The 27,067-nt window shown below is 35.8% G+C and overlaps 1 protein-coding gene across 20 annotated transcripts in view; it reads left to right on the top strand.

Moving 5' to 3' along the window:
* PTPRD (protein tyrosine phosphatase receptor type D) overlaps positions 1-27,067 on the top strand; it is a 1,164,217-nt gene that overhangs the window by 1,054,158 nt on the left and 82,992 nt on the right. For 11 of the 20 annotated variants that reach the window (XM_063180611.1, XM_063180604.1, XM_063180601.1 and 8 more), the window contains 5 exons: positions 214-467; positions 5,022-5,112; positions 11,098-11,307; positions 14,611-14,771; positions 22,311-22,423. In XM_063180611.1, the coding sequence (XP_063036681.1) occupies positions 214-467; positions 5,022-5,112; positions 11,098-11,307; positions 14,611-14,771; positions 22,311-22,423 (829 nt within the window). Of the gene's footprint in view, positions 1-213; positions 468-5,021; positions 5,113-11,097; positions 11,308-14,610; positions 14,772-20,092; positions 20,105-22,310; positions 22,424-27,067 lie in introns of all 20 variants that reach the window. The other 9 variants (XM_063180610.1, XM_063180603.1, XM_063180599.1 and 6 more) reach the window with 1 other exon arrangement.

Raw genomic sequence — 27,067 nt, 5'->3', positions numbered from 1 at the left:
AGGAGTGTTTACATTGCTTTATATTAATGTAGTACTTATTTTTTTCCTGAAATTGAGAAGCTTACTTTAGGTAGTGAATTCCGTTCTGCTTTACACCCTAAAATACCCAAATAAATTTAATTTTTTTTATTATTTAAATTTATAGGTAGGTTGATTCCTGAATTCAGTGTGACCTCTCCTAATAACCAAAACTACTTTTGTTTATTAACTTAGATCCTTTATGATGATGGGAAGATGGAGGTTGATGGACGTGCCACTCAAAAGCTGATCACAAACTTGAAGCCAGAGACATCATATTCATTTGTCCTGACAAACAGAGGGAATAGTGCTGGGGGTCTTCAGCACAGAGTAACCGCAAAGACTGCCCCAGATGTGCTTCGCACAAAGCCAGTCTTCATTGGGAAGACCAACTTGGATGGCATGATAACTGTGGAACTTCCAGAAGTACCCTCAAATGAGAATATAAAGTGAGTGAATCAATGACATACCATTGTTTTTAGCTCCAGAGAGATGATCGTTGTAACTTGATGTTCAACCATGGCTTTATTCTTTATAACAGTACAGAGACTACAGTGCTCTGCAGTAGTATTTGACCTAATATCAGTGTAATGTTTGATGTAGTAAACTGGGAGGTGCTGTTGACTCTCTCAAGGGGCAAGAGGCCTTACAGAAGGATGCAGATAGATTGGAACACTGGGCAGTCATGAGTGGCATGAAAATTAAGAGCAAATGTCAAATTCTGTTGTAAGGGTCCTTGAGTGCATTTAACAGGGGGCAACAAAGCTGTTGGCATGACTGAAAGGAATAACCTGTAAGGAGCTGCTAAGGTTTTTGAGCTTGTCTGGTCTGGAGAAAAGAAAGCTAAGGGCTGACCTGCTCTCTGCAACTTCCTGAGGGGGGGAAGTGAAGAGGGAGCTGCTGATCTCTTCTTGCTGAGATCCATTTATAGAACATGAGGCAATGCCTCAGAGCTGCATCAGGGGAGCTGCATCAGATGTATTAGGAAGCATTTGTTTACTATGATTATTTTCAACCTGGAAGAGGCTTCCTAGTCAGGTGGTTAATGTCCCAAGCATGTCAGTGTTTAAGAGGTATTTGGATGATGCCCTAATTTGTTTTAACTTTTGGTCACCCCTGAAGGGCTGAGGTAATGGGAACAGATGATCACTGTATGTCAGTTCCAAGTAGAACTCTTAAGTTTGTCTCATAGCCACGTACGTAGGACTTGTATAAAGACTGATTGTCCTTCAGTTTGCCGATTTTTCTTGCAGTACCGTGTTTCATCACGGACTGCAAAATGAGGGATGCAGAAAACCAGTTATATTTTGAACAGAGTATCATCTCAAAAAGAGTGGATACCCGTCAATGCATAACTACCCTGCTGTAGCTCCTTGATGTAGTCAGACTCCGTCATTCAAGAATTATATTGAGTTTTAAAGAATTGATACTGCACTTAAATTCATTCAGATTAATTATTTCTGATAGTTTTTATCAGGATGAAAATACTTGCCCTTTCCACTGGTCTCAGAATGAAAACAAGATTTTGCTAAAAAAAGTTGGAAGTTTTCCAGAGGTTACATAGATTTTGGAAGGGAACAGGTGGTGTTGAAATTTAAACAGAAACAGGACTAAAGATCTGAGAGCACATGGTCAGCAGGGATTAGAAAGGTTAGACAATAAAGATTTGCCAGGAAAACATGAAGCATGAAACAATCAATAAGTGTTATTGCTCTGCTTATAGTGATTCTTGTTGATCTGTAAGGTTCCCATATGTAATGTAAAGGAAATGGGGAGGAAAATGAGCTGGTCACTAAATGATGGGAATTCAACTTTGTCTCCCTGGTGGATTTTTACAGCTTTCTAGAAAGCTGCCCCCTTTTTCATTACTGACTGAAGATTTTGAGGCAGGTAAGGTCAAGAAATAAATGACTTTGAAACATTAAAAGGATGAAAAACTGAAAAATGTAGTCATTATCATTAGATTGAGTAAGATGCGGTCAGTAACAAATGCAGCTAAGGAAGACTGAAGATGGAATGAGTCAAAAAAGATTTATGAGGCAAGGCATTCACAGAGAGAAAAATGTGCAGGATAGCTGATCTAACAGCAGCAGAAGATAGCACTGGAATAAAAGACAATTCCCTTCTTTTTATATAGTGTAAAAAAGTTAAAGAGGCTAAGTGACATCAGAAAAGGTATATTAAATCTATAGGGTCCAACTGCCAATTTTGCAAATAATGTATCTCCTATTTTTGCATCTATTTTCTAAGATTTGATCAGGCTTGATAAAGTAAAACACAACAACAAAGATTGACTTGATCCTTGGAGCAAGCATACCAAAGCAAGTACATACTGAACAGTAAGCCTGACCTGATGCTTGCCCCAATAAAATAAGTAAGATTATTCTGCATTAGTCTTTATATGGGAAGAACAATTTCATGTATTAGTCATGTTGACATTTTTAGACATGCTGCTCCTCTGTTGGTACGTTATATGCTGAGGATTGTCCCTAGCTTACAATGAAGTACTGAGAATTTTTGAGTAATTCTAATTACACACAAAGTGAAACAGGTAATAGTTTGCTCTAATGCAGAATAGGTAATGAGATTGAGGGTAATATTATAAAAGCCTTTGTAATATTTGTAATTAAAGAAGGTATTATTTATCAACGTTTGATGGTGATACATGATAGAAATTGGTGCAGAGCTCACCTTATGATTAGTAAAATGATCTCTTTTGCTCATCTCAAGGGAACAAGTTCTTAATTTTTCTTTCTCTTAGTATTTTGGGCTATTTCCAAAGCAATTTTTATGCATAAAGGACAGTTCATGTTTCTCTGAATCTCTTACATCTTTGAAAAGTCTTAAGTAAAAACAGAGTTTTGTGGAAGACTTTGGCCTCTCAAATACTCAGTAGATAGAACAAGATCCAAATAAACCCTGTATTTCTCACCCTCTTCCCTTCTCTCTCCCAGGAAAACCTCCAACCTAAAAACAAACAAGAAAATAACAAAGTAAAATATAAGACATGTTTTTCAGGAGATGCTACATTTTGCACAATTCACTGAAAATCACAGAACTTTATTATCCCTCACAATTTGCAGCACTGCATATTAGTGTGACAATTTTCATTTTTCTGCTTACTATTTATCCGCTTATTCGTTCAGTTTAAATACTCTGTGTGTACTGAAAGTCTTATTAGATTTTCAAAGTTACAAGAGGGAGACTTTCATGAGGGAAGTGAAAAAGAGTGGGAAAGTTACAATTATGTGCTGGATGTTCTTTGATTGAAAAGAGAAATGCATGAATGCTCTGTTAGCTTAAAAAATAAAAGATGAAGAAAAAGAAGAGGATAAGTACGTGTCTTTGATGTTTGAAAGACATAGAGGGGCAAGTTTTTCTTTCTTTATGTCTTAGACATCTGTTAAAGAAAGGGTATGTCAGTCAGTGTTTACTAGGATTTACAATTCAAAGTATTTTTAATAGACAAATGCAGGTTTAAAACCTGGGGTCAACCAGCCTTACAGTTTTTAATATTTTTAAAAGATTATTTATAATATCGTCACTATAAGAATGCACGCCGCAGATGTTTTTTGAGATACTGGAATACAGCAAGTGGACACTAGTTAAAAATCTATGGGCAACACTGCTTTCCAGTGCTCCTGTTGGAGCTTAGCATTTCCACTGAAAATTTCCTCAAATTTCTTAACACAAGTATTAGCAAATACACATACTCTCTAAAACCTATGGTTTTGTTACATTTCTTTTATGGGAAAGAGATTTAAATAAGAAGAGATCATTAAAATGGATCAACGGCTTGCAACAGTATGGTAAAAATGATAGTTTAGTGTTGACTTAGACTGATATGGGTTTGAGCCAGCATTTTGGCAGCTCCTTTTCTGTAGAGTCTTTGTTAATTACTTAGGATTTTCAGCTGCATTTCATGAGTAAAATTAATAGTTTTGCAGAAGGTTGAATGGTTTGTAAAAAAAAAAGCTGACTGGAAAAGGAGATGGCCCATGAGACACTAAAATTATCTTCCATAATGAGACCTAGAAACACCTTAATAAGCTTTTGTTACTAGAAACAAAGAAAATGTTTCCTTCCCTCTCCCCTGATATGGAGAGAGCTTGACTTTGTGACAAGTGTGTTTATCAAGAAGACATATACTACCCTGAATGTCTGAATGTCCTGCTGCTGTGATTCCACTGCTTCTTCCCTCACATTAAAGTGAAGTTATGGATCTGCCTGACACATATGCAGGCTTTGTGAAGTAAGCAATAAAAGTAGCAGATCTCCCTCACACTAGAAAATATAATGTACTAGTCTCCATGAGTGGGGAGGAAGAAAATATTATTATGAAAATATTTCTCAGCAAAACTGGTATATATAATTTGCAAATCCTAGATATAAAGAGAGTATGTATCAAGCTCTCTTACCTATGACTGTGAACAGGATACTTATGTAGATAGAGCTAATGGCATTTGATTGTCAAAAGGAAAGAGAGTATGGGTGCAGTGTATGTCCTCTTTGCTCTCTTTTCTCTTTATTATAATATTGACATTAAAAAATAAATTTTTTAAACCTACTATTTTGATTATACATTAAAATGAGAGAAGATAGGTTGGTAATTGAGATTTAAATATATGGTAATATATTTCAATTTAGGGCTTTGGGGTTTTGTTTCAGTGTAATGGTGGCAGGGCACACATAACCTATGGTTCTTATATTTCATGTCGGCAATTTAGTACATTGTAATTAAAGTTTTTTATAAATATTTATATGTTTGCACAAAAAGGCAGGTAATTGGTGCCATTTGTTTGTCAAATGCTTTACAACTGATGTTATTGCAAAAGTGTGAACGTTTACAGCTATGTTTGGAAGACTGCAGTGACATATTAATGTGCAGAAGTTTATTCTCAACCTACCACTTTTCTCTTTAGTTCCTCTGAACAGACCCACTCCATCAATTTATCTGTTCCTTGTCATTCACCTTCTCTTTTGTCCAACTTTGTCCTTTACAGAGGCTATTACATAGTTATTGTGCCTTTGAAGAGGTCTCGTGGAAAGTTTATCAAACCATGGGAGAGTCCAGATGAAATGGAATTAGATGAGGTACTGTATATGGTTTGGGGTTTTTTCTTCTCCTTTATTAAAGAAGAAATCTTTCTACTTTTAGGTAATTAACTCACCAGTTTTAAAAGTTTTGTCAGGATACTCTATATTTGTGTTAGCCTGTGGAGACTCAAACAAATTCAGATTACTTAAATGAGAAGACAGTAAAGACATTAAGTTGAAACAAAGAGCACAGTGTCTTATATTTGTTGACACTAATATTTTACTCTTTTTCTATTGTGAAGAGTGATGCAAAAGTGCAGGAGGTGAAATGACTTGTCAGCAAAAGCTTAATCACCAACAATATGAACTGTAATAAAGGTCTGGTTCATTACAGGGGTGTTTACTAAGTCTGTAACAAATGCTAAATTGCAATTTGCACCTCGGTTTAACATTTGACCTTCTGGTGGTGTTTTTACACCATTGTCATATACTGTAATACTTCTAGTGAGACACAGCCTCCATTCCACCAACAGTTTGTGATCAGAAATAAATGCATGAACAAGGAAGGAAAGAGCAACATTGTGTCATCGTCTGAAACTTTAAATGACCTTAATCCAAGGGGAGGAATTACTTTCATTTTAGAAATAAGCCCAGCAATGCTAGAAATCAATTCAGTATATTATTGATGTAGTAATAATTACAGGAAATACAATATTCACCCCCATTTTCTGTTTTACTGAAGGACAGTATAGCTCATGCAAACTTGTCCTTCTTCTTTCAGTCTGTAAAGCTGTAGTAATGCTAATTTTTGTGATTTTAAAACTCTTTCAAGGGCCCCCTATGAGAGACTTTTATAAAAAGCAGCTGATGGTGTTATTATTGTTCTCATTGTATCTGGCCAAGATTTTAGATAACATTCAAATGCTGTGGTACTTTGTACGTGTAATATGTCTGCAATTCAAAGACCAGAATCAGTTTTTTTCACTCCTGATAGAGTGTTCTTTTGACTGTATCAATTTATTTTTCTATTTTGTCTTGGTGGATTCAAGAGATTTATGTTACAGAGCTAACCTCACCATATGCTTTTCCATAACACAGTTACTGGGAAGTGTTGATCACCTGCGAGCAAGCATAAATGTTCTTTTCTCTCCTGTTATTGACAAAATGGATATAAATTTCAAATTTTGCCCCAAAATATAGAGAAAATAAATATCTTCACCAAACTAAGAGTGTTGTAGAAAGTGTTCGAAATATAAATGGAATTATTTCAGTCATTGTCACAACAACAGGTAAATCCTTAATCAGAATATTAAAAACAACTTTTCAGAGGAAGGCATGATGGCTAACCGATTCACTCCTGTGTTTCTTCTTGACCAGTGTCATTTGTGTGATCATCTCTCTTCTTTCAATTGCAGCAATGCCTCACTTTGATCTATTAACTTCTTCCCTTTAAAAGAACTTTGACTGTAAATGCCATCAGCTCATGGTCATAGTCATAGGTGACATCAAATACAGTTAAACAGTAAAACTCTGACAGCCACATCTATACAGTAATGGAAACTGATTGAGTATTACCACCCACTTTTAACATCCAAAGGCTGTAGTCACATTCAGCAGCATTAATAGATTAAAGGATAGGTGCCAGATGACATTGAACTTTCTGGCAGTTAAATTCTGTGGTTCCTGCTGATTCTCATAACAAAGGGTCATTTTAATCATCCTGCAAGTTGTGTTGCCTTAGTCGGTATAACAGATTGATAAAGAACATTTATTAATTCAGAAATATTTGTGTCAAGATGGATTGTTTCCTACCTCTATTGATATAATTGAGACCACATTGTAGAATTAATGATGGAAGAAATAAGATATGCATTGAGTGGAAAATGAATTTATTTCTGATAAAGAACTGAATCCCTTGATATATCTTTTACAATTGCCACCAATACATATAGCAAGAGTTGAGCAGAGGAAAACATTAAAAGCAGCCAGCATCTGCATATCGTTCTAACTCATTCAGGTTCTATTACTTAAAAGATTGGTTTTCTTCCAGCTTTGGAAAGTATGCATTTTATCAAGTGTGCTGTTCCTGACAAGTTTGTGAACACAGTGCCACAATAAATACATTTGGAAAATAATAATAACAATGACAACACACACACAAAAAACAACCCAAACGAACACCACACACACAAAAAACAACTCAAACGAACACCACACACACAAAAAACAACTCAAAAAGCCAAAAAAAAAAAAACAAAACAAAAAAAAAAAACCAACCAAAACACCCCCCCCAAAAAACCCAACCAAACAAAAAAAAAAAAAAAAAAACACAAAAAAACAAAAAAAACCAAAAAAAACCAAAAAAACCCAAAAAAACCCAGCAAAAAACCCCAACAAACTAAAAAATAAAATCCACACAACCACTCCTTCAAAAAACCACTACTCTCTGAGGAAATAGTTCCTGATGATCAAGTGAGGATACTTGTACATATTTATATTTTTAGTATGGTCTCAGATATATGTCTGGTATCAGAATTGGTTGGGTAATAGATATTTCAAATAACTATGTTCCAAATAGTTTTCGTAGATTGTCAGAAGGAAAGTATTTGCTAATAACGCAGCTCTTGAGTATAACTCCATTACATAACTGAGCAGTCCAAAAAGACTCTTCAGCCTTATTGTAGTTGCCTAATCTACCTCAGCTCTGAAAGAAACTAAGATAGTTTTAAAATAGCAGATAATGAACTAGATGTTTGGTATCTGAAAAAAAAAATTATTAGTGATACAGTCCTTTTTTACTAACTCAAAATTTCTTTTTTTTAATATCATGAGGTTCAGTGACTTTAAATAGGCATATCATGCAACCAAATGAAAAGAAAAAAAAATTATGATTTGCAGTAAGTATTACCTACTAGGATTATTTTAGATCTGTAAGCAGTAAAACTGAAATAAAGGTTGCCATGTTAAGTTTTAAATGAATTCAGTAATTTTATTGAAATCTGTGTATAGTTTACAATAGGAGATAGATGAAGAAGTAATGATATTTGGCAACAACCCCATTTCCATAGGAAACATTACTGAGGCTGGAGGTTCACCTGAGATCTACTCAATCATGTGTAATTAATCTTACAAAGTTTTCATCTACACACAAACACACCTAAGTTAACTGGCCTTAGGTGAAGTATAACCACCTTTGAAAAGTTTAACTAATTTTATTGTCTCAGGCTAACTAACTTTTGGCATTCATAGTCAAAACGCAGTTCCTAATCACTCTAATACTATACTTTATCATTCTGTTTTCTTCCAATATATATGTTTTCTGTTACTATTTCAAATGCAAGAAATTATGAAGATCAAACATTTTTCTTTGCCTCTCAATCTAATTTTGATTGCTGTACTCCTACCGTACTTTGACATTTTATTATGAGTTATTTATAATCTAAATTGTAAATACACTGTAATCTGGAAACATATGATAAAGAACAATGAATTTAATTTAGGCAGACACACAACTTTAATTCCAGTGGAAGAGGTGCATGGAAGTATCAGTTACCCTCGGGGATAGCTCAAGCCATACACCTCTACTAGAGCTGTTGTGTTTGTGGCTCCTGACTTTAAGCTAGCGTGCGCTGTTACTGCCCCAACACTTAGCTTCGTGTTTTGGCAGACTTCCAGATAGCCAGTGCTCCGCCCTCTGCATAGGCATTGCTATAAAATGGGGCATCATACAGAGATAAACTTTTCGAAGTGCTTCCCTCAGCAGATCCTATCAGGGCTGATCTAACCTGGAACAAACCTTGATTGTTCTCTGCCTCATGTTCTGCATTTAGTAACTCTTCCCAGGGCATAGGAAGCTACCAACAGATGTGAGAGTCACCTTCAATAAAGTAACTAAATAGAAATCTCTTCAATATTACAGTTCTCTGCTGCCCTCATTTTTATACGACGCAAATAGACTCTAGCTGCTCATTAAACTGTTTAGGAAGAATGAAAGAGAAATATGGACTGCTGATTGGAATAGTGTCCTTGAGTAATGAATAATGATTTCTAGTCTCAAATTATGGCCAGTTCTTTTTTTTGCTCAGGGGATCCATTGCACTGTACCAGCTTTTGTGTCATGGCATTGAAATTGATAGAGGTAAATGGATGTAAAATCTCTGCAACGGGGCACAGACACAGCATTAGAGCTGGAAAGCAGTTTACTGCATAGATGTTTGAAGGTATAACATCCAAACGCCCTCAATGTTAAGGAAGCCTGGATTCAAGTGGCATGACTTGCTTTCATATGTATCTGTAACCTTAAATTTAGTCAGTGAGAAAGGTTATCAAATTATTCAGTATTAAAAGCTCCTTTCTGAGTAGCAGAGTGAATATTATGTTGCTTTACATGCATTGCAATTGTTAATTGTGTAATTGCAAAATACAAGATACCATGACGGGAGACAAAAAGGTGTGGTCACCAAGCTATGGCCTAAATAAAGAGTGCATTGAAGATGGTGAAGGGCCTTGAGGGGAAGCTATATGTGAAGTGGCTGAGATCACTTGGTTTATTCAGCCTGGAGGAGACGGAGGAGAGACTCCATTGCAGTTACTGCTTCCTTGTGAGGGGAGGTGGAGGGGCAGGCACACATCTCTTCACTCTGTGGTGACCAGGACCCGAGGGAATGGTCTGAAGTTCTGTTAGGGGAGGTTTAGGATGGATATTAGGAAAAGAATCTTCACCCAGATGGTGGTTGGGCACTGGAACAGCTCCCCAGCAAAGTGGTCACAGCACCAGCATGACAGAGTTCATGACAGGCACAGGGAATGACTCTTGGGACTGTCCTGTGCCAGGCCAGGATGTGGACTCAGTGATCCTTGAGGGTCTCTTCCAACTCAGCATATTCTGTGATTCCATGATTCTGTGGAGAACTTCCCTGACTAAACGTCCTTTGAAATTAATATACGTAGTTAAGATTGGATTTTAGTATCTTTTTTCTTAATCTACTTCTCACTCCAGAGATTTGTCTCCTCCTTCTTTAGAAATGAATTTTGTGCTAATCTGCTGTATTAGAAGCATTAGTGTGCTGAAAAGACTAAACTACTTAGAAAAATGTGTGATTTAACTATAAGACTACAGGACATCATGTAAGTTTCATAAGCAAAAAACAAAGGGAATCACAAAGAAACCTTAGAAGTCATAGTTTATCACATAGGAGAAGTTCTGACTCCTTGTAATCAGGTCAGACTAATTTTTGTGGAATACCGGTATATGTAAAGCAAAAAAAGGTATTGAAGAAACATTTGTCTGATTTAATAAGTAATTCATCAACAGATTATACTAGCTGAGATTAAGTTCCTTTATCAGTAAGTGTTTGTTTTCCAAGTTTGAGCCTAGCATCTAATCTTGTACTGATGTAAATTTTAGCTTTGTTTATCAGAAGAAGTGATTCAGTCACCGTTCCTGGAGGTATTTAAAGAGATGTGTAGTTTTGGCAATTAGGGAAATGGTTTAAGGGTGGACATGGAAGTGTTAGATTAATGGCTGTGGCTGGAATCAGTCTTAGAGGCCCTTTCCAATGCAATTGATTTATGATTCTATTCTATGACTCAATATAGAGATAGATGATAGATAGATAGATAGATAGATAGATAGATAGATAGATAGATAGATAGATAGATAGATAGATAATATGTAATACGTTATGTGTATTTATATGTCCCTAGAGAAAATAGATAGTTTTCTTATCCTCTCCCAACCTCCTCCTAGACGCAACAGTATCTAAAAATTGTTTTATGTTTGTAGTCTGAGTGCTGCAATTGCCTCCTTGTATTTTATCCTGACAAGAATGTCGAGAATTTGGAAGATTTTGCAATTGATTTAGTGATACTGATATATCCCATGAAATGTGGATAAATTGTTTTTTTTGTAGTTCCTGGTCATGCATTAAATTTTCTCATTACATTGTCAATAAGTTACGTTAAAATTGTTTACAGTTATCGTTCTGTTCATGCTTGCTCTCTCTCTCCCTCCCCTTTCTTTTCCCTTCCTTCATTTTAAAGCTGCTTAAGGAGATAGCTAGGAAACGCAGAAGCATTCGTCTTGGGAGGGAAGTTGAATTAAAGCCATATATTGCAGCTCACTTTGAAGTTCTTCCCACGGAATTCACATTGGGGGATAAGAAGCATTATGGTGGATTTGAGAATAAGCAACTGCAGAGTGGTCAAGAATATGTCTTCTTTGTATTGGCTGTGATGGAGCACTCAGAATCTGTAAGTTAGTTCATGTTTTTCAATATCTAAATTACCTTACACAATCACGGAAGCATTTTTTCAACGCTTATTCCACTTCCCTAAATCTTTGTTTTAATATTACATGTCAGAGCATCTTAAAGTGAGTGTTTCCTTACTCAATGCCCATTAATTCCTTGAACTCTTCTGTTCTGCTTGCACCTTTGTGTATTACTTCAGTGTATAACTGAAACCTAAGAGTCAGCTTTTATTGGCTGTGTCATGATCCTTTGAAAATTACGTTGTGTATTATTTTTGACCATGGACACAGCTTCTGAGACATGATCTTTACAGCAGCATCTTTCTCTATATATTTAAAAGAATTTAAAAGCTGTCTTTTGATGCTACCATTGAATAATGGTATAGGATATACATATAGGGTTCTTGTAAAGATCCATTGAACTAGAGACATGCACAGCTACTCTCTTTAGCTGCAGTCATTCCATAAGAATTTTATCTGTAAATTGTTAGAAAATAATTCAGTAGTAGGGAAAATTCCTAAAAAAAAAAAAACCTAAAAAATGAGCTGTCATTTCTCTTTACACAATTCATTTTGTAGTCACATCCCTTTATGCATGAATTAACCTAATGCATGTAGTTTATTAAAAAAGAAGACAAAAAGACAGATGTAAGACTTTTGAAAGATGCAATACACATTAGCATTTTAACATACAGTGTGTAATACAGTATGTTTCTAATTTGTAGCTTTACCTGACAGGTACATTTGCAGATTCAATCACTTGAAACTCCAACACCAATAATCTGAATTCTAATCAAATGCTTGCGGTGTATAACGCTGCATTTGCTTTCTTGGTGTCAATGGAATGTGCCTACTTAGGCGCAGTGAGGAGGTAGTTCCACTTTGAATACTTTTAGACACTTTAGCTTCATTTGAAAGTAAAGTGCCTCCTGCAAGCTCTAACATAAATCAAAATTTCTCTTTTCACTTTTTGACGTGGGCTGCATAGACAGATAATTCTGAAGGTGTTGCATCACAAAGGTTCAGATTGGAGAAGGTAGACAGCTTTTTACTATAAATTAGAGCCCATAAATCTGTATGTCATAAATTGCCAGTACTAAAATGGATCTTTTCAATATAAAGTGCAGTTTCTTGTGTTTTTTATATTAATTAAGGTATAAATGACCTGAATGTATTGTTTTGTTAGAAATCAGGATGAAAAAGCAGGAAGAAACTGGTTTGTAAACTGACACATATAGCAAAATGTATATAGGGTCCTGCTCTTGAAAGACTTCAAAAGGCATTACTGAACTTAGGCTATCAATAAGACACTTCAGCATGCCATCTGAAACATTTATGTGCTTGAGTAGCATGAGGTAGCCACAGACTGTGAAGAATTATTTAGGGGTGTCAGATTCAGCTTTCAATGGCTTTCAATGCTCCAGTGTATCAGCTCCAGCATATATAGCTGATTTTCTTCTAGGATTACAGATTCTACAGATGTAACTTGAAAGGGACATTTTTCTTCATATTCAGATGTTACGTTTTACAGAAGGCTTCTTATTCAGAGAGCACAAAATTTCTCTCTTGATTGGTAGAATAGAGAGCTTGAATTAAAAAAGGTCACGGGAAGGTCTGAATTTGTTTAACTTAGTAAAATGGGAGCTGGAGAGCTGTGATTAAAATCTATAAATATGTTAAGAATGTCATCAAGAGGAAGGAAAAAATAAGATAAAATTTTAAAATAATAACTGAGTTTAATTTTTCATTAATACAAGATGGTTTAAAATTGAAAGTGAAATCCTATTTATTGAAGAAAAGGTAGTAAGTGTTTACACTGTTACCCTCAATATCCCTCTATATATTTTTCCAGGCATTTTTGCCATCCACTCCAAAGGAAGAGGGGAAATACAAAGAGTTTCTTCTTGGAGCAATGAACCTTTTTTATTTCTTAAGAGTACTAAACCTGAGGGGAAAAAAAAAAATCAGTTTACTTGGGTGGCTCAGGAATGGAAGGTGAAGACTCCCCAATTTCCAGACCATGATCATAGACGCAAAATATAGGGAGGTTTTGGTGCCAGATGCCAGGTGTAGTAAAATGCTATAATATAACTGGGGATTGTTGGCATGGGTGCTAGCTCAGTAACACTAAGGAAGTAAGTGCCTCAGCTTTTCCAGTCCTAATCCTGTCTCAAACCCAGACACTGTCATAGCCCAGAGCCCAAACAGGGCCAAATGAAGTGTAAAAAAACATGTCTCCTTTGATAACACTTGTCCTGGCTTAGGGCATCTTTCAGAATGCGATGCAAACATAAATGGAAGCTAATCTCTTCTCCCAGTTATCTTATTCTGTTTTAGCTGACATTTCTGATCTACCATGGAATCAAGTTTTTAAGTCTTTTGCAAGATCTGTTGTTCAAATCCTAGTTTAATGCTGATGAAGACACACTAGCACAAACAAGAAATATGTACAAACAATTTTGCACTTCTGACTTTACTATAATTTAGACTTCTTAAAATGATCCAGTTTCAGCAGGCTGACTCTTCAGCCTCTCCAGTCTGTAATTTTAACTCTGCACTCAGCCACAGATGAAACATCTCAGGTCAGACAAGAATAAAAAAGAATTCTCTTTATCAAGGGTTTTATCCTAGGCCAGCTGGCTTTACATCATATAGTAAACCAAAGATTTTCAACAAGCTCTGTTGGTTCATAATTTTAGTTTAATCCTTATGAAAAACTGAGTGTTTAGCTTCCCTTTATATTCTACAATGGATTCTCCCATTTTTCAGTCTTAAGTTCAAGTTGTCTCCACCTTGTGTAGGTATATTCTGTCAGACAGTTTTTGACTGGTCAAAAACAGTACTGTCATTGCAAGACCCTTTTCAGAAAACCTCCTACATTCAGTCCCCTTTATTTTTATCTATAGCAGTCTTGTTATGTCTCAAGTACCCTTCCATATTGTGCAGGAAGAAAGTGTTAAACCAGTATGAAACTAAAACAAAACCCAAAAATTGGTAACTGGTGGGCCATATTTCTCAGTGTCCTATTCAGTTTTTCATTCTCTGCTTAGGTTGCAAAGTGTTCTGTGAGGACTGTGCTACATGATTTGTCTGCAGGTCATTTCTAATATGTGGAACACAAAATAAAAATTATAATAACAACACACTTTTCAATTTGCAAGTTTATGTATTTCTTTCAAGAAAAATAGCATTTCCAGTTTGCTGTCCTCATTGCATCATTACCCTCTATACATTTATTTTGGATGTTGGATAGTTAACATATTAATGCATTGCTTTCTGATTAAGAACTATTTTTATTTCTCCAGACCATGTATGCAACAAGCCCATATTCAGATCCTGTTGTGTCAATGGATCTTGATCCCCAACCAATTACAGATGAGGAAGAAGGCTTGATTTGGGTTGTTGGACCAGTTCTTGCAGTGGTGTTTATCATCTGTATTGTTATAGCTATACTGCTTTATAAAAGGTAGGTTTACCTTTTAGCTTTCTTGCAGGGTATGTCTTTTCTCCTGTATATTGGTCACTTTGTAGTACTTGTTCCACACTGTATTTTTGCACTACAATGTTAACTGTCATTGCTTTGGAACATTTTGAAATTTATTAATGGCTTCCAGCACGCTGCAGAAATTTTTGACTGAAAGTTTTCAATAATTACAGGTATATGAGTACATTTTTATGCTGATTATACTATATTAACACTATTGCATTTAAATGTTTTTTCCACTTTGCATACATTTGTATGCAAAGATACATTTGTATGCGAAGAAAGTAAATATGAGCTCGTGCATAAATATGTATGGAATTTGCACATTTGACTTTTTAGAACTTGTTTATAGATGTATAATAGTAATGCATTAGGGGTTACATTCAGCTTGTTGCTAAATGTGATTTTCATCTCCACTCAAGTAATTTGAATTTCAACTTTTGACAGTTGGCCTCAATTTGGCAATGTATCTATATGAATTTGGAGCTCTGATCTGAGAGATTAAAGAGACATCAAATAGCTGTTTTCTACTAATCTTGCAATGAGATCAAATTTCACTCATTCTTCTTTCACTCTCTATGACACAGATTTAGTTTTGCTATTACACAAAGGACTTCCCTTTGTCTTGCAACATACTCAGTGAATATGATCCCATAATTTATATGTAGCAGGCTTTTACAGTGCAAATGAGTTAACATGGGTCAAGATACTAAACCAAACCAAAGAATAAAACTCAAAAAGGTTTTTTTTAATCTTTGTATTTAATTCCTAGTACATTTTTGAAATATATTGATAAAGTAGATTAGAGGAATATTACAAAGCTGCTGCAAATTTCTTAGGAGGGGGCACACTAGGGATAATTTTATAAAATGAAGTATGTCTTCTAAAACCAATGGCTATGAGGCTATTACGGGCATATAAATATTTAAATCTGAGCTTCACCTTTTGATTCCAAATAGATATACACTTATGGAATGGTTTCAGGGCCAGAATCATGCAGCATGTGTTGCTTGCAGATACCATGTCTCCTGAATGTTTCTAGTAGTTCACGGTGTCTCAGCCAATCAAATTAGTTACCAACTCTGCTTTTGTCAGTCGCTTCAAAAACTGGTCATTGGAGATGTGCTAAAAGTGAAATACTCCTTTCTTCTAATTATTTTAAAAGCAAATCTTCTCCCATACTACAAAAGAAATCCGAACACTAGTATATTAAGCAGATGTGCAACTACTTTGAGAGTTACTGATTACATTTATGGAACTAAAATAACAATCTTCTAGTCTGTTACCAAAAAAAAAAAAAAGAAAAGGGAATATTCCTCATATGAGCAGGTAAAATTTGCTCATCAGTAGTGTGAAGAGATTGTCATTCACTAAGAATGGGGGACATGTTTACCATCTGTTATTTACTACTTGTACTGGAACTGTTTGGGCAACTGTCCATATGTATTTATTTATTTTTCTATTTTCAGCTGTTTACTCTAATTTGTTAAACTGCACTGATTTGGCAAATTACCTCCAAGAAAGTATGACTGCAGTTTTAGCAGTCTGTGCTCCTCTATGAGCTTTTATTTCTGTAAAAATATAGTATATAATAGGATATCTTTTCCAAGAGAAGATAACCTGAATGCAAGTTTACTGCTAGATTTTGATAGATGTGCTGACTGTAGAAGAGCAGTGACAAGACAGTTGGGGTATTTAACATATTGCTTCAAGAAAACAGTGAAGTTTTATTTGTGAGTTAAATAGACCTAATGTGGCTACAGGAGTTGAATGAAATATATTAAAGTAATGTTCGTGGATACAGAAAATTTTACAAGTATATTTCTAGCCTATATTGGGGTATAAGTGCAACAAGTATGATAGTGAGAAAAGAAAATTAAGGTAGAGGGCATCAGTCTAGTTATGAACATATATGCAAAAAAAATTACAGACGATTTTGTTAAAGAATGTGCAGTGCAAAGAGGGTGACCGGTAAAGTATTGTGTCTTCTGAAGTGCAAAGAGTAGTAACTCAAATAAAGGTCAACTATGTTTAATTCCTTTTGTCCATTGAAACCTTTTTGATCAGACTTGGACCACTAAGCTCATGATTTACAATACTACTTATACATTTAATTACAATCACAGAGAAATTACGACTGCAGTTTCCAAAAGAATAATTTTATGGGGAGAAGTCTGCCCCTGCTTTAAAATAGGCACGATTAGATAGTGTGGATAAGTTTCATGGGTTGGTTTGAAGTATATTAAACTGTTCCAAAGACAAGAAATGCATGTTTGAACTCTTTATTACTTGTTGTTAGACTGTAAAAAGGTTATTGCCTGTGCATTTACTTTTCCTAAAATCTGAAAGCAAAGGTATTTCATGGACAAGTTTTTGGATCATATATTAGAATATAACCAAAAGGTCATTGCAGCTTAGTAAGAAGCAGTAATAGATGAGAACAATACTGAAGAGTATCTTTTCTTGTCATTGGTATTATAGCCAACACAGATTAGACCAATTATGGAACATAATTCCATATCTATTTCATGGAATTTTACCATATTCCATATTCCATACCAATTCTTCACACTCTTGTGTGCAGAAGAATCCACGGATTCACAGAATCAAAGGGCCATACCTCTGGAGTGTGTTTCACCTCAGCCCTGCTCAGAGCATGGTCACCTGCAGCAGTTTGCTCAGAGGCAAAGTTTTGTATAGCGAAGAATGAAAACTCAATTACCTGTTTGGGCAACTTGTTCTCATATTCAACTATCCTCACAGTAAAACCTATTTTTTCCTGAGTTACACTTGACTCTGTCTTGGCAAATGGAACTGACTTGGCCATTAACCAGTTCAGTGTTCTCTGTCCTTGCAGCAGTGAAACCACCCTGCAGTCATGGTAAACAGAGACACCTACTTTGTGGCAGATCTTTCCATCTATTAAACTTTATAAACAATCAAATCAAGAGATTCAAGTAAATTAAATAAATCTTGCTTCCTTTTTGGCCATCTTCTTGTTGACAAGAAAATAAATCTTTGTTCAAAGATGGAGTGTCTTACTCAGTGCAGTAAGATTTGTATCCAAAATCTCAAACAAAAGATAGATGGATAGATAGATAGATAATTAGATAGATAGATAGATAGATAGATAGATAGATAGATAGATAGATAGATAGATAGATAGATAGATAGATAGATAGATGGATGGATGGTGTGTGTCCTCGAGGAAATGCCTAACCATTAGGAGGTCTGCTTGAGTCACAGTTTACATATATTTTATATGTTTGATACATGTTCAATTACATAGGATTAGGTTGATTAGGAACTTAATTAGTGAATGTTAAAGAGCTCTAGAAATTGTGTGGTGTTTCTCAGAAATGAACAAACAAGAGAGAAAAGTGATTGTCCCCATGATGCATCCTGTCATCTCATTCTCAGGTCTAGGGTGTATCTTTCTTTTTTTTTCTTTTAACAAATTACTTTATGTGGATATTCCTTGTAGTTTTTAAGAAATCACAAAATCCCTTATTTCAGTTTTCCATTGATGAAGAGCAAAAGGTTCCTCATTCTAGATTTTTCCATTTCTAAGGAAGTTAAAGCCATCTTGACAGACTTTGTATTGTTTGCTTTTATCAAGTGCAGCTTTTTGATTTGGGTCAGAAGACTGTAGCCTAAACTTAAATATTTTGAACATAGTAGCTCCAGCACTCTGAATCATAGCATCATGGATTAGTGTGGGTTGGAAAGGACCTTTAAAGGTCATCTAGTCCAACCCCCGGCCATAAGCAGGGACATTTTCATCTAGGTCAGGTTTCTCAGAGCCTCATCCACAGGACTTGAAAGTATCCAGGGATAGGGCATCCAGCACCTCTCTGGGGAATCAAATTAAATAGTGCTTCATAGCCTTCATCATAAAAAAAAATAAATATATTCTTTCTTCTGGCTAGTCTGAATCTACCCTCTTTCACTTCAAAACCATTACCCCTTGTCCTGTCATTATAGGCTCTACTATCCCCATCTTTCTTATAAGAAAGTCCCTTCAAGTACCAGAAGGATGCAAGAGAGTCTTCCAAAGCTTTCTCTTGTCCAGGCTGAGCAATCCCAGTTTTCTCAGCCTTTCCTGTTCCATCCCCCTGATCATCTTTGTCACCCTTTTCTAGATCTACTCCAACAGACCCATGTCTTTTTTGTACTGATTATCCCAATCCTGGATGCAGCACTCCAGATGGGGTCTCGCCAATGTGGAGTATAGAGGCAGAATCACTTTCTTTGAATGCTGGTCCCCTGCTGAATTTTGAGCTATAAGAAGAAACATGCTTCCAAGAGAAAAAAAACCCAGGTGTTAAAAAGCACTGAAATGCAAAACAGGAAAATGGGAAATCTTAAGTGATGATTAAGAATTTTAAAGACTTTCTCATCCTATGTGTGTAATGTGGTCATTGCAGAGTACAAGCTATTAAAATGTTTGAAGAACCCCTGTTATAATCAACACAGAGAAAGAGAGACACTATAGTTACAGTGTCTGTGTATAATAGAACACATTGGTGAGAGATAATAAATAATTTTTCCTGTTTACCTAAACTTTATAGATCATAGATCACTACAGATCTATACAGATCACAGTAGACCTCTAGTACATGGCATTCATTCTAAATCTAAAAAGGTGCGTAATACTTCATTGGAAAAAAGATTAATGATTCCCTTTCTTTCTAGGGTACTGTTAAAAATTTCTTGCGATTTTATTACCTGGTTTTGTTAAATAGTTTTAGAAATTTTCATTTCTTTTTATTACTATTTTTTAAGTTTAGTGCAGGTCTTATGTGTGTCATATATTAAACCTTGTTGGTCACTTTATTTTCTCTTCCTCTTCTCCCTTTTTCTCCTCCCCATTCTGCCCTCCACTTTCATTTTTCCTCTCTTCCCTCCTCTCATCTCTATTCTCTCTAGAAAGTAAGAGGGAGCTACATCTCAGTGAGAAGTAATTTTTCAATGTAATGTTAACATTACTTTCATGGCTCAAATTAAACACCCATTCTCCATTGTCTCACTGGTTAAAATTTGAAGTCTAATTTCTTGGCAGATAGAGGTGTATTTTTCAACAGAAGATTCACTTTGGACATGACCTTGGATCCTCCATTTATTCTGTAATTTCCAAGCATTGAATATTTTGATGAGCTGTCATAGCTTAATTTTGTTTAGTTACATATCTTTACTGCAAATCAAAATTTCTTGTATCTCCTGTTTTCATGATTATTCTCTGTGCTGCTGGTCAACTAACATTTCACCTTTTCTTCCCTCCTTGCTGCATTAAAATGGAGCAGTAAACCTGACAGGTGAGAAGTGAAAAATAATCACTCTTCATTTAATACAGAAAAGGAGAAAAAAGAAAAAAAAAGCCATTATGATAATGATCTATCAGTCTTAAGTGAATGTAGTCAGTAATCTGTCAATGAGAACAAGTGCAAGATTTGCTATGTTATTTACAGTGCTGAAAAGCAGTGTAGTGCAAGCAGCAAATTTTCACTGAGTTTTTTTTATGTCTCCATGGGGTTAATTTTCAGGAGATAGCAGAGCTTGACAATGCTCATTTGATTTTATTTGTGTTTTAATGCTGCACAAGCAGTGGTTGTACTCAATAATCAAAGTTCTTGAAGGAATCCATGGTTGTAGTTGAGGCATTAGCTGCTCTGAATCTTCGTAATGTCCCATACACATAAACACTGACTTACAGTTCTATCAGTGACAATGATACAGTGATACATTTTTTCCTTTCTGGATTTTTTTTCCCCCACCTATCTCAGAATCATTGCATAATCTGGAAGAATTGAGATGTCTTCTACAGGCTGGAGAGATTAAAAAAACCAGAATGTTCCTCCAATTAATAATTTTAATAAACCATTCTGTTATTCTATAAGTACTGAAAATATTCAGCTACATGATTGGAAAATATTTTAGTGGTTTTATTAGATTATTATGAAATTGCAGCCTGGTACTAACTTCCAAGCGGAAAAAAGTTAAATGAAGCTTGTCCCTGGACAGTTCCAGAAACTTAAGGACACTTACAACTCCTAGACATAAAGAGAAGGAAGTACAGGGTAAAAGACTTATTGAAAGCTATGTCACACATCTTCAGTAAGAAGAAAGAGCACTAGGGCCAAGTGCTACTGTGAAAGGAGTTTGCAATAGTCAAAATCAAAAGAAAGGAACCTCAATTGAGTTTATGTGTACTAATTTTGTTTTAAGAAGACTAAAAACAGAATAATCAGATTTAAATTTTTATTGCCTCACTAAAGAGAAGTTAATACATATGTTAAGGTATGTGCTGGAGAACAGACTAGGGACTTTCAAAATTTCAGGTGTATTTTTTCATAACTTTTGAAATCTCAGAGCATATCACCTGGTCTTCATTATTTCAAAAGCAGCAAGAAATTGACTGGAGTAATGACAGATTTATCATTATGAGTCAATGAGGAAAAAGAAAGTGTTATGTTAAAATAAATATTGGGCACCTGGAAAACACTCTGCTATCATTACCCTTAAAATAATCTCAGTTCTGTTTTCACAACATAACTCTTCCTCTGTTTGCTTCTTCATTTTATGTTACATAAAAAATAACAGCCACATTGTGTTCTCATTCAGGACCCCACAAATAACTTGTGAAGAAAGATTCCACTTTCTGTATAAAGATGCAGAGTGGTCGCTACTCTTCATGTAACATAGTTATCCATGTTTTACATCAGATACATACAGATAACAAAAGTCAGTTTTAGCAAAAATGCCAGAGAACACACATGGATTCTGCTTCTCTCTAGAGAAAGGGAAGCATAGGCAACATTCATTCTCTTTTATCTCTTTAATTCTGTCTGATTTTTTTTTTGTTTTATTTTCCTTCCTTTGCAGTAAAAGCATTAATTTGATTAGAAATATTCATACAGATCTAAGCCTTGAGTATATGTAGACCTGATAAGACATATGAAGATGGCCTATTTCAGCTCTTCCAGAGATGAGAGGAAACAGAGCAAATTCTTACATCCTAGAAAGTGAAAAGAATAGATGTCTTCTTAATTGGTGTCTTCTGTACTGTTCTTTCTCCTATTAAAAATACCTAAAGAATGCAAATTATTTTTTATAGCATGCAGAGCTATGTGTATAGGATAAGAAATATTGGAGTGGTCTAGCTCAAGTGTTTGCTGCTTTTTTATAAAGGGATAAAAGTATAAGGTATAGCTAGGTAGCATTTAAAATCGGAGAATCGTCTGAATTTCTATAGGCTTAATGTTATAAAAGTAAAGTCTTAGGATGGCCAGAAGGATGTTCTGGAAGAGCAGTTTAGGGCAGAATGCAGCTATTTTCTCTCTGACCATTTTAACACTGCAAATTGTAGGTGCCGTACCCACCACTCATGATTATATTACCTTTGCACTGCATCAAATACTTTTTCAGAAATAAACATCTTGCCTTTAGAATGTAATGCCAAACATTCAGGCACCTTTGTGAAGCTAACATGTCTGTCTATGTGTATTCACCTTCTCCATGCAGGAAGAGGGCTGAATCTGATTCTAGGAAGAGCAGCATACCCAACAGCAAGGAGGTCCCCTCTCACCATCCCACAGATCCAGTGGAGCTGCGACGCCTTAACTTTCAAACTCCGGGTAAGAGACAATTATAACTCATGGAGACCTCTGTGATTGCAGCTGGTTACTGATGCTATTACAGAAAAGAAACAGGGACTGTTTGGAAATATGTATTTTGATTGAGGGTTTGGGGGGTGGTTTTTTTGGTTTTTGCTGCAAAATATATTTGTTCATTGGCTTTTGAAATAATTAAGTAATTTCTGTATTTAAAAAAAAGCCTGCTTGAAAAAAAAATTTGAAGTTTTGTAAAAAAAGCCCAAAGACACGTTTGCTGTATGGGTGTGCTTTATTTGCTAAAATTCCAACTTAAACCTAACCATGCTAGAAAATGTTACTGGGAAATGTACATCCCTCTGTTTATTAATGATATTTTTATGGACGCTTCTTTGAAAATAAGCTTCTCTTTTATCTACTGCATTATCAGGTAATATATCAACATCATTGTGAATTCTACTGGCTTGCAAATGTACAATACAGAAGGGAAATACATAACTAGATAAATGGTCTTGATGTTGAAAATAAGGCTGTATGTTATGGTCAAGGATGATATAATTACGTCAGTAGTTTGAGGTCAGAAGGAACACACTCACAAATACTTTAATTTTTTTTTTCATTAATCACTGTTTTATTAAAGCTGTTTAATCTGACAAACAGGGAAATATTTAAAATAGTATTTTTACCACCTTTGCAGAAGTCAACTTTTACTTAAATTGGCTTTGTTTTGATTAAGTTTTGCCCCAGTAGACTTGTTTTCTACTGCAATATATTTGCATGGAGTCTGATGCTAATTAGATGCTAAATCTTCCTGAGCCTCTTGTTTTTGTCAAGCTTAATATATTAAGTAAAAAAGGTAGTGAATTCAAGTTCATAAAAGCAGGTAATTAAGTGCTGGAGATGCTGAGAATTAGCTGCTGAAGTTGACAGGATAAATACCATTGAAGGGTTAAGGGAACGTGCAAATCTTCTAAATAATGACTGTATTGAGATGATGTTGCCCCAGAAGGGGAGTGTGTCTGCAGAGTAGTGAATGTGGCCAAAGACCCACACTTCATGCACGTGGCAGGAGTAGAAAGGGAAGGGTCTGGAGGCTTGAGTTTTGCTCCAGCGTTGCTTTTTCAGTGTGTTCCAGTACACTGCTCCTATCAGCTGGTGCAAATCAGGTGTGTTTCAGGAGCACATCTTCTAATTTAATTTCATCTTAGTGTGGGAATCTTGTTGACATGCTCTGGGGCATGTCTAGCATAGGAACTTAAATACAGTAAATGCAAATAATTGAAAGGTTTTATTCAGTGTCCTTCTAAGGCTACAATTTCAGTGGCGGCTCTTTGTTTCCAGGTGAAGTTTTTACCTGTTACTCAGCACTTTTGTAAAAACTTTAAAGAGTTTTACAGTGAAAGAAATATACATGCAAATCTTTGAAACATGAAAAGAAAAAATACTGTTCTGGAAGTCTAGCTTATGCCTAAAATAAGTAATTATTTGTATACAGATATATAATGAGTAGAGTAAATGGCTTACCAGAATCCCAGAATTGTTTTGTTTGGAAAAGATCTCTAAAATCATTAACTCCAACCATTAACCAAGCCAAGCACCTTATGTTCAACAGTAAGCCATGTCCTGAAGTGTGACGCCCACATGTTTTCTGAGCACTCCAGGGCCAGTAATTCCACCACTTTCCTGGGAAGCCTGTTCCGATGACTCATGACCCTCTCATCATGAAGAATTTTTTCCTAATATCTAATCTGAGCCTCCCCAGCATACCTTGAGGCCATTTGCTCTTCCTTGTATTACTTCTTAACTTGGATGAGGAGATTGCCCCCACCTGGCTTCTTTCAGGCAGTTGTAGGGAGCATAGGGTCTCCTCTCAGCCTCCTTTTCTCCAGGCTAAACACTCCCAGCTCCCTCAGCTGCTTCTCACAGGACTTGTGCTCCAGACCCATCCCCAGCTCCACTGCCCATCTCCAGACATGCTCCAGCGCCTCAATGTCTTTCCTGAAGTGAGTGCTCCAGAACTGGACACAGGATTTGAGGTGTGGCCTCACCAGTGCTGAGTACAGGGGGACAATCCCTGCCCTTCTCCTGCTGGCCGCACCATTGCTGGCACAGGCCAGGATGAGCCAGCTGCTTAATGACCTTCCCCAGCATCAAGGCCTGTAGTTTCCTGGATCATCCTTCTTGCCCATCCTGTTGCTGGATGTCCCATTTGGAAACCTCTAGTCAACAGGAACATCAGTTGGGCAGGACTGCTGATGAGGGGAGGAGGCTCAGTGAGTGCTTTGATCAACACCCGATACCCTTCGGTGTGTCCCCTCCAGTCTCACACAGTTGTGCATGTCTGAGGGGTGTAGCAGGTTGCTGACCATTTTTTTCCAGGATCAGGGAGACTAAGTTCTGCTCCCCATCATTGTCCTCCAGCTCAGGGGGCTGGATGCCCCCACAACAGTTGATATTGCTATTAAAAATTTAGGCAAAGAAGGCATTAATTTCCTCAGCCTTTACCTCATCGATAGTCACTATATTTCCCTCTTCATCCAATAAATAATGGAATAATAACTAGATAGATAAGCCTAATTTTCTGCACTCCATTTATTTAGATGCAAAATCTTACCTATTCATTTAGTATTCATCATAATTAAAATGAAACATGAGGGAAAAAAACCCCGCTACCAAGTGCTAACATATAAAATTAATTTATTGTAATTAATTTCTAATTTACATTGAGAAAGTAAAGTTATTAAGAAATGGCAGAATTTGTGGCACTTGTAGACACAGTAATTCCATGTCATTGATCTGAAAAGAGCTGGAGAGGATTTAAGGCATACTTTTTCTTGCAGGGCTATAGTTTATCTGTGAAGTTTGCAGTTTTCTGTGAAGCTATTTGAGCAGAACATCTGTGATCTGTTTCTACTAGGAACTCCTTTGCTATAATCCTTTTCACAGACTGGAGTATTACCATTATTATTAAAAACAAAATACATCAAATTATATTCTTTTTCCTTATTATTGTACATCTTAAGGTCCCTAGACACAGGTCAGGCCATTGTACTACTCAACGAAATATCAAAGGAGAAAAATCTTACCCCAGTAGATTTGTCTTACTTTGTTATACTGTTAACTTACTCTGTTAACACATTCTTACGATGTAATCAGTCACAGTGAAATCAAGCTACAGTTTTTTTGTTAGTAAAAGCAGAATTTCACTTAAATTAACTTCAGTTAGGGTTACCATGTCATTTAAATGTGAATAAATTTAACTGAAGTGTTTAGATCCTACTGGAATATTTATCCATCTCCCAACCACCAACACACTATCAAATAATATGCAATATTTTTTTTTAAATGAAAATAGAGAAACTACAGAAAGGCTATACATTCAGGATGTCAGCTTTGTTGGGTTTGTTGTTCTTTCACTTTCAAATATATGGGTTTTATTTTCTGCAAGGTAGCAGAACTAGATAGGGGGGTACTGCAAAGGAGGTCACTGAGGGAAGGGGATAGGGCTGGTGTGGTTATGTGTTGGGTTCCTTTTACTGAGAAATCTGCTATTGCTCTCATAAAATGAGGCATTTCCCAACATTGCCAACAGATAGAACAAAGGACAGAGTAGTGAATATACTATCAGTACAAGTGCTTCAAGGTAGATGATTTCACATGGTTACTATTCTAATGATTTATTTCTTTAGATTATGAAAGCATCTGCAGTTTGCTTGGAGCTTTCCAGGCAGACCAACTGCTTCCAGTGAGAGAGGAAAACAATTTTGATTGAATCCATAATGTACAGAAGTGTTAGAGAAAAAAATTCTAAATTACATTGGCATATCTGGACTGGCAGTTTTTACTTGGAGAGGTGAATGAGACACTCCTATAAAATTATGGATTGTCATAAACTTTAGTACTTTAAAAGATTTCTAAACAGTCACATTCCAAACATCCTATCAATCATATATTTTGTATAAGGAAAGACCTGATCGGATACAGATATCAAAATAATTTGAAACATAACTCCTTGGGGTAAATTTGAATTTCTAACCACAATTTTAAATTACTCCCAATGCAGAAGATTAGGTGTAGATTTTTGACACAAAATATGAGAAAGTAATATTTTATCTTTGGTGATATTTAGACAATCATTTTTGTACAAATATGTTGTACTTGTCATACAATTTTCAATTCTGCATGAGGATGTTATAAAATTTCACAGTCTAAACTACCAGCACAGGAAATGTATGCTTTCCTTTCACTTTTTATTGTCTACATTCTTCAATAACATAAAGAGATCTAAAGGGCTCTAACCTAAAGAGTTTCCTATCTTACCTTGTTCAGAAAGGATCAAATTTATTTTTGGCTTCCCTCCTCTTTGGATGAAGGAACTCCATAGATAAATTTCACACTTTGCCTTGACATTTGGAATAGCCCACAGTTCTGTATCTGAGACCAAGATCCCAGGTCCGTGTGTGTTGTCCAAAAATGTGTATGTGTTAGATAAGCCCATATGCCAGTGAGTGGGTCACAGCAGTGCCAAGTTCTCTTTGAGTAAACATGAAAATACCCAATCTCTCAGTAGAATTTCCTTTTTAAGTCTGTTATTCTTCCATAACTGGAATAGCTGAAGAAAAGTCTGTCACATTCTTACCTTTCTACAAGTTGCCTATGAAATGCAGA

Source organism: Melospiza melodia, chromosome Z (assembly GCF_035770615.1).
Source record: "Melospiza melodia melodia isolate bMelMel2 chromosome Z, bMelMel2.pri, whole genome shotgun sequence".
In the NCBI taxonomy this organism is placed as follows: Eukaryota; Metazoa; Chordata; class Aves; order Passeriformes; family Passerellidae; genus Melospiza; species Melospiza melodia.
This window is presented reverse-complemented; position numbering and strand designations above follow the sequence as displayed.